Source organism: Diadema setosum, chromosome 10 (genome assembly GCF_964275005.1).
Source record: "Diadema setosum chromosome 10, eeDiaSeto1, whole genome shotgun sequence".
Lineage (NCBI taxonomy): Eukaryota > Metazoa > Echinodermata > Echinoidea > Diadematoida > Diadematidae > Diadema > Diadema setosum.
Genome location: NC_092694.1, coordinates 19545499 through 19563885, shown reverse-complemented (window position 1 = coordinate 19563885; position 18387 = coordinate 19545499). Strand labels below are relative to the sequence as shown.

Genomic DNA, 18387 nt, shown 5'->3' with positions numbered 1-18387 from the left:
CAAGATGGAAAGCCTCGCAAAAATTTTACCCCTGATACATCACAACAAATGGGACGCTGCCATAGACCTTTCTCATGCATATCTTCATATACCGGTGGCCTCACTCTCTCAAAAGTTGGTTTCGCAATAGGAAAAAGGACTTATTTTTATCAAGTCCTACCATTCTGTCTTTGATCATCCCCACGAGTATTCACCCTCATTGTCCGACTGGTTGCAGTAGCACTAAGAAAAAGAGGGATAAAATGTTTCTGTTATCTTGATGACTGGCTAAAACTGGCACCTTCACCGGGGATGCTAGGAGACCAGCTGCAGACCACCATCTCCCTTGAGACCAGCGTAGGTCTTCTCATAAACTGGGAAAAATCCAAGATCAACCTGACTCAGCCCCAGAATTCCTGGGGGCGGTCATTGACATTCTACATCTACGAGCGACACCAGCTCCACAGAGAAAGATAAAAGTGAGAGCATGGTGAGTGCCCTCTTATCACCTCAGGAATCCTCAGTCAGGGATTGGCAAGTATTTTTAGTCTTGCTGGCCAGCTTGGTAGATGTGGTGACGCAATGTTGAATGAGGATGAGAGTTCTACAACCACACCTCTTAAAATTCAAATGCCCCCCTGCGCAGAGAAGACACATGGAAATTCCGATGACTTCCACGACCCAGGAGATGAATAAGGCCAGGGACTGGGACCGCTTCAAGCTTCTCAAGAAGGAAGCCCAGAAAGTGTGCTGTAATTCCTACAACAATTATGTGCATGACATCATCCACAGTGTACCAGCTGGCTGCAGAAACAAGAAGTTGGGTGCTCTAGTGAAAGCTAAGCATTGTGACCACATAGGTGTTGCACCACTGAAAGATGGAGGTTTTCTTCATTCAGACCCAAGATCTTAAGCCAACATCTTGAACAGGCAATTCTCATCTGTCTTTTCAATTGACAATGGAGCCCCTCTCGCAGAGCTTGAGGACAAGGAGTACCCCAATATGGATAACATCAAAGTCAATGAAAAAGGAGTGATCAAGCTTTTGAAAAATCTCAAGTCCTTTACTGCCTCAGGTCCTGATGGGATACCAACTATGCTTCTGAAGCGTGCAGCCGTGGAGATTGCACCAGCAGTTACTTTACTTTTCCAAGCTTCTATAAGCCAAGGAAAAGTGCCTTCACAATGGAAGAAAGCTCAGATCGTTTCATTGTTCAAGAAAAGTCGCTCTGATGCTGCAAACTACAGACCCATATCCCTAGCATCTGTGCTGTGCAAGCTGTGTGAACACATAATACACTGTGCTGTAATCCGTCACCTGACCGACAACAACATCATTTCAGATGCCCAGCATGGTTTCCACAATCAGAGATCGTGCGAAACACAACTCATCTGCATGCTGGATGACCTTGCCAAGGGATTAGACATGAAGTCACAAACTGATGTGGTCCTTCTCGATTATGAGAAGGCCTTCGATAAAGTCTCCTATCGACATCTCATGAAGAAGGTCCAGCACTATGGAATTTGTGGTAAGAGAGCAGATTGGATATCTGATTTCCTCCACTCACGCACACAATCTGTTCTTATTGATGGCCAGGAGAGCAAGGAATCCCCTGTTACATCGGGAGTCCTGCAAAGGAAGTGTCTTGGGCCCCCTGCTCTTCCTTATCTTCATCAATGACCTGCCAGACTGTATCTCAAGTTCAACTGTCAGATTATACGCTGATGATAGTGTGGTTTACAGGCACATTTCTTCACCTGATGACTCAACGCGCTTGCTGAAGGACTTAGACGCAGTTCAAGAATGGGAAGTGAAATGGCTGATGCGATTTAACGCTACCAAGTGTCAGGTTTTGCAGGTCACCAACAAGAGGAATCCCATTCTGGCCTCCTACACCATTCACGACCATGTACTAGAAGTTGTCAGCTCAACCAAATACCTGGGTGTCCATATTGATTCAAGATTGAATTTCAACACTCATGTGGATACCATCACCAAGAATGCCAATGGTACTAGAGCCTTCTTCTCCTGCAACTTACATCATAGCAGCCAGAAAGTCAAAGAAGCTGTCTACTCAACATTCATTCGGCCAATTGTCGAATATGCAGCGACTTCATGGGATCCGCACACACAACGGAACATAAACAAGCTTGAGCAGGTTCTGAGAAGTGCAGCTCGATTTGTCATGGGCGACTTCGAAAGATCAAGCAATGTTACAGCTACGCTGGATCATCTCAAGTGGCCTTCACTGCAGGAACATCGCTCCCAAAATCATCTGCTGATGATGTATAAGATCAGACATAACTTGGTCGACATCCATTGGCAGACTTACCTGACCCAGCTCTCAACATCTACCAGAGGACACAGTTCCCGATTCACTATCCCTCACACCAGTTCTACAGCGTATGCCAGCTCATTCTTCCCACGCACCATCCGGGACTGGAACAACCTGCCTGTTGATCCCGCTGCATACCCATCCCTCATCGCCTTCAAATCTGCATTGAGGGAACTCTGTAGGATGTAACTCTTCATCCACAGATTTTTACTTGCACCTGTAAATATTTTGCACCTGATTTCAAATTTCTGTTGCCCCGATGTGGCGTATACGTATGTTCTCACAGTGCGTTCATCCTTGACCATTTGAGGGCAGCACTTTACCGGAAGAAGAAGAAGAAGAAGAAGAAGAAGAAGTGGTGGATTCAACTGCACTCCCTAGAGGCAGGAAAACCCTTCCTGGACCCCTACCTAATGCTGACTATTCTGACAGATGCATCCAAACAGGGCTGGGGAGCTGTTTTGGATTCAAGCCAAGCCGGGGGCCCCTGGGACACGCAGGATAAGGGATGGCATATCAACAAACTGGAAATGCTTGCAGTCAAACATGCACTCCAACACTTTCAGGTGATAGAGGGAAAATCGGTCCTCATTAAATCAGACACCAGAACAGTAGTGACCTACATCAACCAACAGGGGGGAACACAGTAATGCACACTTTGCACCCTAACACTGGAAATCCTAATCTGGGCCAACGAGAGAAATATCTGCATCTGTGCCTCACATATCCCAGGCAAGGACAACTATACTGCTGATTTTATCTTGAGGGTAAGCTACCTTCCGACAGAGTGGATGCTTCAACCCATTGTAGCGAAACAAATGTTCAACCAGTGCGGCCAACCATCCATCGACCTATTTGCCTCGGCCCTGAACAAACAACTATTAATCTACTGCACAAAGTACAAGGATCTCATGGTGCTGGCAACAGATGCTTTCTCGATTCCATGAAACAATGTCCTGGCCTACGTGTTTTCCCCATTTGCACTGATTACCAGAGTGCTTTACAGTGAAACAAGATCCAGGAGGATCAAGCTAATGTACTACTGATTGCCCCATGGTGGCTCTGACGACCATGATTTCCAACCCTTGTGAGCCTTCTGAGAGACACACCGATAATCTTCCCAGTCAGAGAGGACACCTTGAGCCAACCATGAACAACACAGTATTACCCAAACCCATCCAACCTGAGGCTAACACTGTGGCCAATTACAGGGATTCGGCAATTGAGGGCGCACCCCCCCAAACAGACATTTGTGTGTTGGTACATACATTAATGCCTATCTTCAGAGATTCAAGGAGATCTGAGGAGAGGAACAACACCTCTTGATTAGTTTTTGCAAGCCTTTTGAGAGAATAACGTCACAGCCAATTTCTCGATGGATCAATCAGATCATGACTAGCGCTGGCATTAACATGATCTTCAGTGCGCACTCAACCCAGGCAGCTTCTAGCTCAGCAGCAAACAGAGCAAATGCATCAATTCCTCTAATCCTTGTCAAAGCTGATCCAAAGAGCAGACATTTCATAAATTCTATGACAAGCCTCTGCAAGATGATGGAAAGTGTCTGTCGCAGCTGATTACGAAAAGAAAATGGCCTCAGATCTGGGTATGTAATTGTAGTCTATTTTCTTCTTGCCATTTGTGCAAACCCAAGATAATTTAGTTTTGAACAAATGTGACTTCTGTGCTACAAAATCTCAATGTGAGTTCTTGTGGAAACTCACAAAATAAAATAGAAATATTAATCGAAAACTTACCTCTATTTTATGAGGGAGTTGGAGAAAGAATTCACAGTCTCTCCTCTCCCTCCCTGTCATGAATATTATCTCAATGTGAAGATCAACTTCAAGTAAGGTCTCAATCTTTCCACACTGATAGAAGCTTCGAAGTACGACTAGGGCGCATTGAGCAGGCTCTATGAATTCTTTCTCCAACTCCCTCATGAAGTAGAGATCGACCTCCAAGGTGGTATAAAGTTATATCATACTTTGCACAATAAGTTTTAATCATAAGCTCACAATCCTTTAAAGGGGAAGGCTAGTAACTGATCAGTGGGAATCGGTGGAAATGCTGGGAGATGATTGTTCCAATCCTTATGGGATTCATTCAAGAGTTCATTGTATATCTATTGTTGTGTGAAAATGATTTGCTTCAGAATGGTCTCATATTCAAGTAATGTGCAGTTTAATGCTTCCAGGGTAGCGTCCCTGGTCAGTGACGGAGCATTAATCTGCACATTACTTGAATATGAGACCATTCTGAAGCAAATCATTTTCACACAACAATAGATATACAATGAACTCTTGAATGAATCCCATAAGGATTGGAACAATCATCTCCCAGCATTTCCACTGATTCCCACTGATCAGTTACTAGCCTTCCCCTTTAAGGAACAATGCAGGGAAGGTTATTTCTTATCTTGTGAGGTTGTAAAATCAATACCAAAAAATTCCTCAGGTAATGCTGTATCTATGAAATCAAGAGCAATTTCTGCTAAGTGACACATATTTCTGGCAGGACTAACTTGATTTGTCCATTCATGTGCAATCAAAATTAATCCAACTAAATACACTGTCAAGTTTAATATGTTTTAACTGCTCTCTGATACTTTCTTCATGAATAGCTAAATTCCCATTGAAGAGAATGTGCAATTCAATTTTGCATTAGCTGTCATGTTACCTGTTCTTCTTTCTTTTTCTTGCGCTCAAGTTCCTCCTCATACTCCTTCTTGATACGCTCTCGTTGTGCTGCAAGACGTCTCTCCTCTTTCTCCTCCTCTAACCTTATCTTCTCCTTCTCTTCAGCCTCTCTCCTCTTCTTTTCTTCAACCTGTTTATTTAACAAAATAGAACAGACAAGTAAGTACCTTTAAGAGGCCATAGAATTGCTTTGCATATACAGGTCTTGGTAAATATCATGCTCAACTGCTCCTGCAAGATTCAGGTAAGGGCAGTTTCAGTTCAGTGATCAGGCATCAAATGCTAAGACAGGCTGTAGTTCACCAAAAAGATTCTGTGGTCAGGTACTTCTTGCTCGGAGGGCAGTGTGCCATTTGTCCTCTGTGACAACACACTGTACAGACCAACCTTGTGTTTAGTAGAAAAGAAGTCAGATTTGTCTGGTGTTCATTAATGCTCTCCAGGTTGAGTCCTAATGGTCTATGATAATTGATCTCTATACACTATGGATTATAAAAAAGCAATCCTAAATTTGCAGCCATATCCTCAAGGAAAATATTGACAAATTATACAAGCAAGATATTGACAAATTATATTCATGTTATGTTTTGTTGGCTAGACCAGACAAACTGGGAAGTAAAATAGAAAGTGGGGTAAGTTGTCTACTTTGACTCTGTAACAGTTTTACTGAAATACAGTCAAACCTATCTACAATGACTGCTCAAGGAAAACATGAAAAAAAAATTGTTGTAAACCAGGTACAAAGGATCAATGCAACAGCCATTGTGATCACTCGCCTGTTTGGTCCTTTGATTCTTAAAAGATGTGTTTCCCCAGCAGAATGGAGCGTTTAAATTCATATTTAGGTTCTTATCACATTCACTGCTGTTCAATTGATTGGTAAGTGACTACCAGGAAAGGCTGGTTGACTATCAGGAAAGTTTTATATCATCCACCACAGAAAAGAAACAAATGCTAGCTGGGTCGTTGCCAAGAAGTGTTCCAATCGGATGCATGGGGCAATGACAAAGTTGTGGTGGGATTTTGAACTGTACATCCTCAGGATAGTAAATTGGAGCATGACAGTGGCACAATTTCAATTGAAAGCATTGGAGATTCATAATCATCTTGCTTATGCCCATTAAATTCATCCTTTCGACTTAAAACGTGTGCTTCCCTGGCAGCCTGGAGCATTTTAAAGGGACTGTACAGTTCTGGATGAGGTGAGGATTTAGCGTTTAAACGTTTTGCGAGATATTTAAGAAACCACACTATGAGATGTCAAGAGCATACAATTCTAAGGGGAATCAAAAGTTTATTTAATGAAAATCAGTTTTGAAATGACTGAGATATCCAAAAACAAGGTGAAACAAAGAGGTCCTAATAAAAGTCGTGGCCTATCGTTTTTTATTATTGCTTGTTTGGATATCTCGGCCATTTGAATACCAATTTTCATCAAATAAACGTTGAATCCTTCTTAAAATTACATGCTCTTTCATATTTCATAATAGGTTTCTCACTATCTCACTTAGGACTGTTATAAACCTGAATCCTCACCTCAACCAGTACTGTACAGTCCCTTTATTGCCAATTAAGGTTTTTATCTCACACACACACACATACATGTATATACACACATACACTGTATATATCAGGGCTTGACACTAACTTTTTCTCTGCTGGCCCAAAAAGGATAAGTGGTGGCTTGAAACAAAGGCAAATGTAACAATCCATTTTGAATTTCAGTTGCCCAATTGGGCTACTAAAAGAATTTGTTGTAATTTGGTGGGCCTACATTTATTTTAGTGGCAAGTGGCCACTGATGTTGAGCCATTTATATAGTGTATATATCTTCATGTACCAGCTCATATACTTTTGTATATAACATCCTTTCTGTCAACCAATAGCCCTGCTCCCACTTGAAATACTCACCAATTGCCTTTAGCTGTAGACAAGTACCCTAAATGTTAATATTTTGCACGATTAAGTTTTTACGCTGAGCGGCTCAAAAACATTTGCAGTTTCTTGAATTTGTGCAGTGCAACTGCTTAATACCAATGTTTTCATCCAATCAACAGAAAAAAACAGAATTTAATTGAACACATCCGCCAGCATAAAAATTGATGTGCTGCCCAATCCATTTGAATGTATAGCCTTGCACAGATACTAATGCGCTTAAATGACTACTACCAGTGCACATGCACACAGACAAGCTCTCATACAACTTGTGTACCAGGGAGGCATCCCTGGAGAAGCCCACGCTTGAACCTGTTCAAACTGTCCAGAGAAAATTGTGAAGATATTTTCGTGGGTTATAGAATTCATGCAAGCCAATTAAGTGTGAAATAAGCAAAAAATTAACGTACCGCAAAAGTTTCTGTGATTACAGTATCAGTGGTATCCGTTTGATGCCATATAGTCATCAAAGGCAAGGAAAGCTAGTAACTTTGTGGGTGCACCCTGATGGTGGTCTTTGTGCACTGTTGTCAGTTGTCCAAGGGAAACCAAATCTGTAGTCACAGGTTGAGTAAGGCAGGTATAGTCACCATACATAGGTTCTAAACTACACACACCTTTTTTTTTTTTTTTTAAATCAATTAATTGTATGTCATATGTGGTGATTATATACATGTGGTCGCTGGAGCAGGTTTGACCGTATTCTGAACATTCAAACAAAAATGTATGATTATGACAGACAAATATCAGTAAACTCTGACCTGCTGTCTTAGCATCTCCTGGTACTCATTCCTGCTGGCATCTGCAGAGGGGTTTGGAGCAACTGTTGTGATTGGCCCCTTTAATTTACCATATGCTGGACCAGCTCCAACTGCTCCTCCCCCACCTGCTGCAGCTGCTAACAAAGGGGAGACATCTTGGCCTGCAGCTGCTGTGAAGTGAGGGGCACAAACATTAGGATAGAATTTCTCTCTCTTTCTCCACACATTATTACATCTCTGTTCTTCTCTGTTCATGGCCGCCTTACTACATGCAGCCACACTCTTTCCTGTCCACTCCTTTATGTTGTTACACCACACACTGCGCTGGTGTCCTCTGCATCTCCTGCCTTCTATAATCCTTTCCAGTACACTTTTTGGGATGTTCTGATGTCTTTTAACATGGCCAAAATATTTGAGTTTTCTTGATTTGATGTCTTTCATCAAGGTTTTTGTGACATTCAGATGATCTAGAACATACTGATTTGTTTTCCTGTCTGACCATGATATACGGCCTATCTTCTTCTACTACTGCTTGTACTAAATAATAATGGAAACAAACAAGTGTACACACAAATATCATGTGAATGTTCACACAGATACATACATTTTATCACTACTTTTCTTTGTACTATCAATATTTGCAACGTTAATTCCTCACCGATATCTTTATTACATTTTAAGTTACTAGTACTAGACAATCATGCTCCCTGTTATCATCAGCACCAATACTGCCATTGCTTTCATTACTACTATGAACAGTTTGACGTGTTATTTATCAGTATTAGCACTATTGTTTACTTCAAGCGTAATGATGTTGGCAAGAGTCTATTCCCTCTACTTTAACCGTATTCTGACGGGGGGGGGGGGAGGGTGTCAAATTGATCCCCCCTCGACAATTCGCACCACGATTCCGCAACGCGCAAAGATTTTGCTGTGTTTTATGACTTTTTTCATTGAAGTCTCCTGCATATTTTGAGACCAAATTTGCGACGTCCGGGTACACCGCTCTTAAGTTACGTAATGTTTTTGCATATGCATGTCGACCTGAAAACAGCTCATATTCATGATATCGTGTGCAAATCCAATGCAAATTGTGTTTTTTTGTTAAATTCATATAAAATAGATTATTTCAACTTTTGACTATTGAAATTAATCAATTCTAATGTAGATAAGCTTGAAAAAGTGCTTGCAACAAATTTTGGCAAAAAAAAAAATCAAAAACAAAAGGTCGAAAAAACAATAAAATACATAAGAAATTAACAAAACAACAAAAAACAAAAGAATCTGATTTTGATTGAGCTATCTTTTTACAAGAAAATTGTTTGATGCATCTTGAGGAACTCTGACACAAAAATTTAGCAATCCTTCAGTCTTTTTAATGGAATTATAGGTGAAAATATGATTTCATGCGTAAATTTGCATAATTAATTTACTAAAAATAGAAAGCCAATATTTTTCTATTGTATGACAATGTAATCTTGTCTTGTAGTTGACATCCAGCTCTATCTTCAGGCAAAATTTTGCGGCGATCACGTGATCGGCGGCCGAGATCTGAAGGGGGGGGGGGGTCAATTTGACCCCCCCCCCCCCCAAGTAAAACCTTGGTCTCAAATAGCCCAGTTAAAGCCCAGTTGAAATAGGATTAAACCTTGTAGTGGTATCATCACAATGATGAGCAGTATCTCCATGGAAACAAACCTGGGTTTGTGGAAGGGGCATCCTTGGTGGCAGCATACAGCTGAAGGTCCTGTCTAGAGGGATCAGCCAGAAGACTTTCATTTCGGTTATGAAGCTGCTTCAGGTCAGCTGAAATCATCAAGATTATTGAAAGGTAATAAGGCATGTCATACTGCCATAAACTTGGTATGTAACAAACATATATTTTACTTTAAATGTAGATGTTGGAAGAGCAGCTATTGCATGGAGATCATATTAATTCTTTTTTTTCTATCATACAGCATTCATGAGGGCTTTTAAAGAAGAGAAAACAGAAACACAGTTATGTGAATCATTTCTAGGAACTAGAAGACCATTAACCTACACCGAATTCTTGTTGGGTTATGACATCAGTGCAATTTTCATCTTTTTTGCTCCCCTTGTACCGTAAGGGTGACAGTAGGCATCTAATACAGTGTTCACTCATTTAATGAAATGCTGGATCAACTGTAAAAAAAATAGTACATGTGATATATAAAATCACTTAAAGGTACTGTTTACCACTGGGAGCAGTGATCTAAAAATTGTTTGAGTTATCCAATTGATGCATATGTGTAGGTCAGTTGTATCACAAAACATCCTGCCTGATAAAAATTCCACAATAAAGCCTAAAACATAAAAAGATATCACTATTTTTCTCAATAAACCATACTGTAGACGGTTTATTCTAGACGATTTTACTATAACTATTGTTCACATTCTGATTATTTAACAATACTTAACATTGAGTACACTGATTAAATTTTTTTTTTTGCATTGGTTGTTTCTATCTTTATCTCACATTTTAGAACTACATATTTTGAAGCACTAAAGCATGATTTTTGTTTCATCTGCAAATAGTAAATAATGCCTTTAATCTGAATATCTCCCGTTCATAGGAGACAAAGTTTCTTGAGTGATACTAAATATGGTAATGAGCAAGAGCAACATAAAGTGCTCAGGAACTATAGCTGCAACTGATAAGTGACTTGCCATATCTAGAGATGTCAATTTAAAATCCCACCATACATTCTCCAGAATACTACCCTTTGCAGTTAGAGTATGCTACCAAAATTTTATCTGAGGATTAAAATGTATACCTCCTGAAGACATTGTTTTGGTTGGTACAAGTTTTGTTGTTGCTGTTTACTAGCTGCAACATGAGGTTGGACAGTCTTCAAGTGACAGAAAAGAGTGTGATTATTACACTGCTAAATATGTCATTTCATTGTTACATGGGATGTAATTTGACAAAGCAATGAAGATTGTACATGTACATTTAAATCTGTTAGATCTACTGATAATGATACTATGTGCCATCATGACTTTGCTTATTTGTTCAGACTCACAGGTTGATTTCAACAATTCAATACTATGATGCAGGATGATGTACCTGTATGTTCACTATCAGGAACATAACATAAGCATGTCTAGTGAATGAATATATGCTGCCAGAATGAGAAGGCTTGCTCAATCATCAAAATGTGTCGAACTTACCGACAATCTTTCCCTGCTTGTCCCTCATGGGTGCCCCACCACCACCTTTGCCCCAGGGGTCGTACACCTCCATCTCCCTCTCCTTCTGTGCCTCATACTTGGCCTTCTCTGACATGGCTGCTAGTTTTGTGGTTTCCTTTTCCTTCATCTGGGGAATGATTTGCCAAGTGCATAATGAAATCTTATAGGAATACATCACAGTAAATTGTAAGACAATAAACATATTTCAAAATAACTGAACAAGTGAAGTCTAACACTGGAAATAGTCTTGTTCTTGCTACAGACAGTGTATGAGGATAGGGCTGCCTTTTGCAACTTACCACTCTATCTCAATGTGACATAATGGAGAAATTCTGATGTATACACAAATATACGCAAATGGAGTTTACACACCTACTTGGATGAGAATCAAATTCATGGCAAATGTACATGAAAGCCACAAATACTCCCAACATAGTAGCTAGTAAAAAAATTGTGCATAGAATGCAAACAACAGTATATCACAGGAAATTGAAGATTATCAGGACTATTACTGTCAGTGAAAATATTATGTTACCAGCTAAAAAAAAAAAAAAAAAAATTAAGATCAAATTTTCAAAAGTAGGACTATCAACAGAATGGAAACAAGTATAAGTTTAATGATTAAAGGGAAGGTAAACCCAAAGAGCAACATGGATTGAGTGAAAGCAGCAACATTAGTAGAACACATCAGTGAAAGTTTGAGAAAAATCGGACAATCGATGCAAAAGTTATGAATTTTTAAAGTTTTGGTGTTGGAACCGCTGGATGAGGAGACTACTAGAGGATATGACGTATGAGTGGACAACAATACAAAGAAAATATTAAGGATATTCAACAAAAATTCACTTTTCTAGAATTAAGAAAGAGCAGTGGACCAACCGCTTTCAGAAAGCAGGGGGAATAATTGATACCCTTAACATATGTCAATATGAAGTTGATGGAATTTGTAATTTTCATGAAAAATGGATTTTTGTAGTATTTTCTTTATATTTTCTTGATATTGTAGTCCACTCATACGTCATAACCTCTAGTAGTCTCCTCATCCAGCGGTTCCAACACCAAAACTTTAAAAATTCATAACTTTTGCATCGATTGTCCGATTTTCTTCAAACTTTCACTGATGTGTTCTACTAATGTCGCTGCTTTCACTCAATCCACATTGTTCTTGGGGTTTATCTTCCCTTTAACTTCTTTTGCTAATGTTTTCATTTTTCTCATGAAAGGAGTAACACAAAGGCACAGATATACAGTCATGTATATTTGATTATCCTGCCACAACTAAAGTTCTAGGCTTCTGATACCTGATTTTTTAGTAGGGCACCTGAATTTGCAACTAATAAAAAAAGAAAGGAACAACCCCAAACCAACATCAACCCCAAAACAATAACTTTGTAATAAAACTAGAAACATAATTTGTACTCTCCCTCTAGATTTTGTTCTCTCTCTCTTGCTTCCTCTCCCTCTGTTTGTTTGTTTGCTCTCTACTGCTGCTTCTCCAGCAAGTTCATTATAATCAATGTCGAAAAAAAAGTTGGCCTTCTCTTACTAAACTCAGGACAGAATAGAGTCAACCACAAGAAGATAACATACAGCCATTTGCAACAAAAACTAGCATTATGTTTGCCATAGACAAACATTTACCTGCAGTAAGAGTTGTGCTCTGTAGGATTTGGGGTCTGCCTGTGACCTTGGACTGAGCTGATCATCACCAACAAAGTTCTTGATCGAGCTTTCACCTCTAAGATGAGCAGCACTAAAAGTAAAGAAACAGATACAATGTAACAACACATGACTGCCTATAAAATGAGTTTGCAAACAATATAATCCTCCTCCCAATGCTTAAAACTTAAAACATCAGAACACTGGATGGAAGTGTTTCAGAATACTGACTTTATGATGAATCAGCTTACATGAAAGCTTTGCTTAACAATTCTCTATTTCACAGAAAGCTAATTGAGCTGTATCCCTGTTTTGTACTTTAAAACCCTTCTGCATTAAACATACCTTAAAGCTATATGTAAAGGTTTTATTTTATGCAGCCAAGAAGCTATGCTACTTGCCAACAGCAACTGACTAGTATATAAAGGAGGAAGAGCTTACGTCTGCCTTGTGATGGCTGGATTTGTGAAAGTCTGTCCCTGCTGACCGGCACCTGGAAGCATTTGTTGTTGTTGTTGCAACAGTTGTTGTTGTTGTTGTTGCAGAAAGAGGTAACGTTCCATCAGAGGGGATGTGAGGTTGGGTGCAGGAGGCACAATGGTGGTAGCAGTGGCAGCAGTGGGATGTGGAAGGCCGTGAATCATGCCTGTGTGACAGGTGACAACAGTGTACAAGGCTTTACTTTCATTATGGACCCTAAATTTTGTGGTAGGGTCCATGCTTTCATCAAGGATTCTTTTCTATGTCTCCTCCAGTTTCTGTTTTGCATAGCACTTATTACCCTGTTAAAGATGAGTCCCAAGTGTACTCGGTGAAGTGTCTATGGGAAATGTGTGTTGTAGCAAAATCAGCCCATCTTCAACAGTTTAGAATTATTGCATAACTCAAAGTGGGAAAGGGCATAACAAATACCCCATATTATCATTACTTTTAATTCACATCATCTAATGTAACATACCAGCCAGAACACTGAAATGACATATATGTACAGAGCAAACAAACATTTTGAAATTGAGAGTTACATCAACATTGACAGGGGAGTTAAATCTCAGTTTACTCATGATATATTTTTCATTCATTTAAGCAGATCACTGAGATGCATCATGTATGTACAAATGTTCAAAGCTGTTGAATCTGTATCTCAATCTTTGATATGTTGTACATAAAAAAAGTGCCGACCAACTACTAGTTGACTGGACACGAACTCAGGATATGCAAAGCTCACACTGACTGAAACTTGACAATCAAGACTTGCAATTGCACCCAGTAGGTGGTACAAAAACATTTAAGAAGAAATTCCTTTGTCTATTGTGGAAAAATCTCCTCAGGAAACATCAGGCATCTGAACATCAAACTGAAAAAAAAGACAGCTGTTACCACATTGTTGGGGGTAACAAAATACAGAGAGTACAAAGACATTTTCAGGAAGGGAGAAAATAAGTGTGCTGCTATAAGACTGGCTGCCTTCCTCAAATGTTGCTTTACATCAAATATGTCTAGTCTAACACCTAAAGAAAGATGAGTTGGAATCCTGCACCTGCATCATCTGAATGGAAACATACTGTTGAGTATCTGACACAAAAGTCTCACAACTCTGTCTAAGAGGCAAAGTTCACACAGAAAGGCAAGAAAGAAAAGAAGGGTGTCACAACATTCAACAGTGCAATGTTGACTAGCAACATTTCTACAAATTTTGCATTTGACCCAGGTATCTTGATGCAAACATACTATGCTGCTCTCATTCACATTTTGCCAGATATGAAATGTCAATTGTTCTGTGAAATATGACATACTGTTGTAATGGCTACATTGTATTTGATCGGACCATTTTTTCCTTGCTATGACCTATTTGCCTCAGCATTTCAGCTCTGACCTAGAATATTATTGTTTTTGAAGTCTACAAATAGCCACACACTGACATATCTAACTGCACAGATTAAAAAAAAAAATTTTATGACAAGAACAAAATGTCTTCTTTGTCTGTTCTTGACTTATTCTGGGAATTAGTCTGGACCACTGATCTCTTGTATTCACTAAATACAGCCTTACTGCTTCAAATAATATGTGTACCTTGCCTTGCCATCATTTCTCTAATGGAAAACACTTGACTTTGATCACATATTCACCAGATGTTGCTTAACCCGTTGAAGACGAGTCCAAAGAATACTTGGGCAGGTGTCTATGGGAAATGCATGTTACAGCAAAATCAGTCGGTCCTCAACGGGTTAAAATCTAATAAGCTGTATGACCCCATCTTCATAACCATGTACTTACTAGTGATGTAAAAACAGATATCTTTCATATATGCTATTCCATAAACTCTTGGCTAGTAATTTGGCCTTCGATTCCTGATCTTCACCAAAGTTTGCCAAAACCTACTGCAGGAATTCTACCCCTCCCTTAATTATTGCACAAACTTTGTTAACAGTAAAATCAATCTCAGTGATTTTTGAGGGATTGCCAAATCACATGACATACCATTGAACATTTACTGAGATATTGCACAAGTGAAATGTCATGATCCTAAATGTCAGTTTGCTAAAATTCTGAATTGATGCAGATTGCAGATAGACAAACTGAAAACTTCTCATGGTCTGGAAACACCACACTAACAGGACAGCCGTCAAATGTGATCCTTACCCTATCCTATGCAGGAAGAATTTTCCTATATATACTTTTATCATATTTCAAGAGCATCTCATCAATATTTCCTGAGAATCGGAAAACAGAAAACCTGAAAGTATAATGTTTACAGCAACAGCCCTGGTGCAAAAGGAGGGAAAATATATATACCACACAAAATGAGGGAGTAAGAAAAGAATATCAAACAGATATAAGCCTAGAAATATGATGTAATGGAAAATCACTCTTAATGTGACATGATTTGTCAGATTTAACATAGCACATAATATGAAGACGAAGGATGAAAGAGCTACACTTCAGTGAGAAGAAAAGGACATATGTTGCATTTAATGACCTGAAATAAACCCATATAATTTGATACTCACAGATAAATTAGAAAACAGAAAACCTGAAAGCATAATGCCTACTAACAGCAACAGCTCTGGTGCAAAAGGAGGGAAATATATATCTACCACACAAAATTAGAGAGGGTGAGAAAAGAATACCAAACAGATATAAGCCTAGAAACATGATGTAATGGAAAATCACTCTTAAAGTGAAATGATTTTTCAGATTTAACATTCAGCTTACCAATAGTATGTTCACATGACATAGCATGCCAATGCAATGATGCGATTGGGGGAAAAAACCAAACATGAACACAGAAAATATGTCAAAATACATATCTGTACATCACAATTGCTGTATGAAATCATGATTTTCCACTAGACACTCATATTGCAACAAACACCACAGGTATAAACCATGCTGGTAGTAGGCATAAGAGTTGCTGATATATTGAACAAGGTACTATCATAGTAAACCTTTACACAATGGGGTTCAGTGCACCAACAGCTCAATTGTGTTTGTTTGACTGCAAATCGTAACTGCAGCAGAAAAGATTGTAATGTTCACAACATTTAAGCATCTTTGTTGTACAATAATAATAATAATAATAATAATAATAACAACAATATCTAAATGAGATATAAACAAAATTCGCAAGTAGAAGGAATTGTTAAAGTCTTACAAGTTTTTATCTTACTCTGCAAAGAGTAGATCCTTGATACATACAGTCCCACCTCTCCTATCCGTACATGTTGGGACTGGCGCTCATCTGGATAAGGGATTTGGCCGGATATGGGAGATTCAATGTTTGATACATGCAGCTGCCTACCCAATGGTAGCTACACATATGTATACTGTACATGTACAGGTAACCTATTGAAGAAGGTAGTGTACACTGAAATGCTTTCTTTGCTATCAGTGCAAAATTACAAAGTTTTTTTTTTTTTCTAAAATCAAAATGAAAATAATTTGTTGTCAAATTTACCTGCGTAAATATTGAGGAATGTATCTAGCAGGTCTTGGAAAGAAACAGAATGAGCCAATGAAATTGAACTAAAAAAATCCAATCACCACAGCTAGGCGAAATTGACCATTGTTAGACTGACTATGACCCCTTTTACAGTGCGGGGCCGGGCTCGGCCGTGGCCGAGTCCGGCCTCAATTGCGCGGCCGAGCCTCGCAATTTTGTCCGTTTACACTTTTGTCGTAGTGGCGCTCTGCTTGTAAACAAACGCAATTTGGTATTGTCTGGTTTTCAGACCCTTTGCCAAATGAATTCCGTGGCGACGAAGTCGCCGTTAGGGCAAAGGCCTTTGCCGAAGGAAAAAATCCTTTGCAGGACAAAACCACCTTAAACTATACTAGTTTTCGACGTTGAGGGGGTTAATATCCTGAATAGCGAAAGATACAGGCAGAGGGTTTGGAAGCCAGACTAAAATTGGCCACGCAATTGGCCGCGCATTTGGCCCAGTTTGCGTTTACACCAAGAAGAGGCAGGGCTCGGCCGCGGCTTGGCCGCGGCCGAGACCACCTCCAGAGCAAGGCCAAATGCGAGGCCAATTTGGCCTCGCATTTGGCCTTTTGCGCGTTTACGCTGAAGCGGGGCTGGCTCGGCCGCGGCTCCGCCACAGCCTCGCCTCGCACTGTAAACGGGGTCTATGTGTATATATATGTATATGCTCGAACACAGTAGATGGCGCCTAATGCATGTTCAAATTTTGATTTAAATTGCCCTCCAAAATAAAATTTTACAAAATGAAAAAAATACAGAGCTTGTTCTTTCTTCACGCCATGTCCTCGTCAGCTGGTATCCGTTCAGAATTCTCTGATAATTTGCTCAACGAAGGACCACCTGTACCATGCCCTGATTTTTCGAAAAGTCTTCTATCCATGTTCTTGCAGTGATTTGGGGTAGTACATGTTTGAATGCATGCTATGTACATTGTAGATGAAAATTACAAGTAAATGCATGATAATTATGTTGACAATGATATGTAATTCATGTGAGTTTCTGTAGGAATTTTGTTTGTATTTGAAATCATCCCCTTTTCCCCATAATCATTTGATGGGGGGGGGGGGGGGAAACCAACTCACATCGAGATCGCATCCGGATAATAGAAAGATCCAGATAAAGGGAGGTCAGATAGGAGAGGTCAGACTAAACTACGGATGATGACGGAAAAAGTTTGTATTTATGCTGGTAACTGTCCTGATTGCCAAACTACAGTAGACATTCTTTCTGTTATCAATGTCCCGTACATTAACCCATAATATGTCCATTAAATAGCAATATTTACAGACATATTTTTCAATTGTAAAAGTCTGTCACCTTGGTATTCCATTACTGTTGTTCACACACATTTGTACACACACACACACACACACACACACACAGACACACACACAAATTACTTCACACTGTGTTGTGCTGCATGTTACTGGTAAAAGAAAAAAAAAACCAGATTGTTAGGACATAGCTCCAAATAATTTACTGACATGATGTTTGCGCTCTACAGTGCTAACATTTAGATGACTTAAACCCATTTGCCACATGGCATACACTGCAAATACAACACTCAATTCTTTATTTTTGTCACATACAACTTGTATGAATCATAGGAACTGTGAGATCTTTTCAAAATTATTTAGTAATTACTGATTATGCATGATAAGTATATTCACGTGCAGCATTGACAGTATGCATTCTTTGAAACTGCAAAAAATTACTTATACCAGAAAAATATTGTGTTTTTTAACTCTGGTGTCAAATGCGTAATAACAAAGTACACTTTCTAGTATGTGATCTGATGAACCAAAAATATTTCACTTTTGTGA

The 18387-nt window shown here is 39.3% G+C and overlaps 1 protein-coding gene across 1 annotated transcript in view; it reads right to left on the bottom strand.

Moving 5' to 3' along the window:
- Window positions 1–18387, bottom strand: part of LOC140233835 (uncharacterized) — a 163166-nt gene that overhangs the window by 82771 nt on the left and 62008 nt on the right. Inside the window, exons 29-34 of the mRNA XM_072313928.1 lie at window positions 13024–13228; window positions 12565–12676; window positions 10903–11050; window positions 9409–9516; window positions 7711–7880; window positions 4995–5144 (exon numbers count right to left, since the gene is read on the bottom strand). Coding sequence (XP_072170029.1) covers window positions 4995–5144; window positions 7711–7880; window positions 9409–9516; window positions 10903–11050; window positions 12565–12676; window positions 13024–13228 — 893 coding nt within the window. The remainder of the gene's footprint in view (window positions 1–4994; window positions 5145–7710; window positions 7881–9408; window positions 9517–10902; window positions 11051–12564; window positions 12677–13023; window positions 13229–18387) is intronic.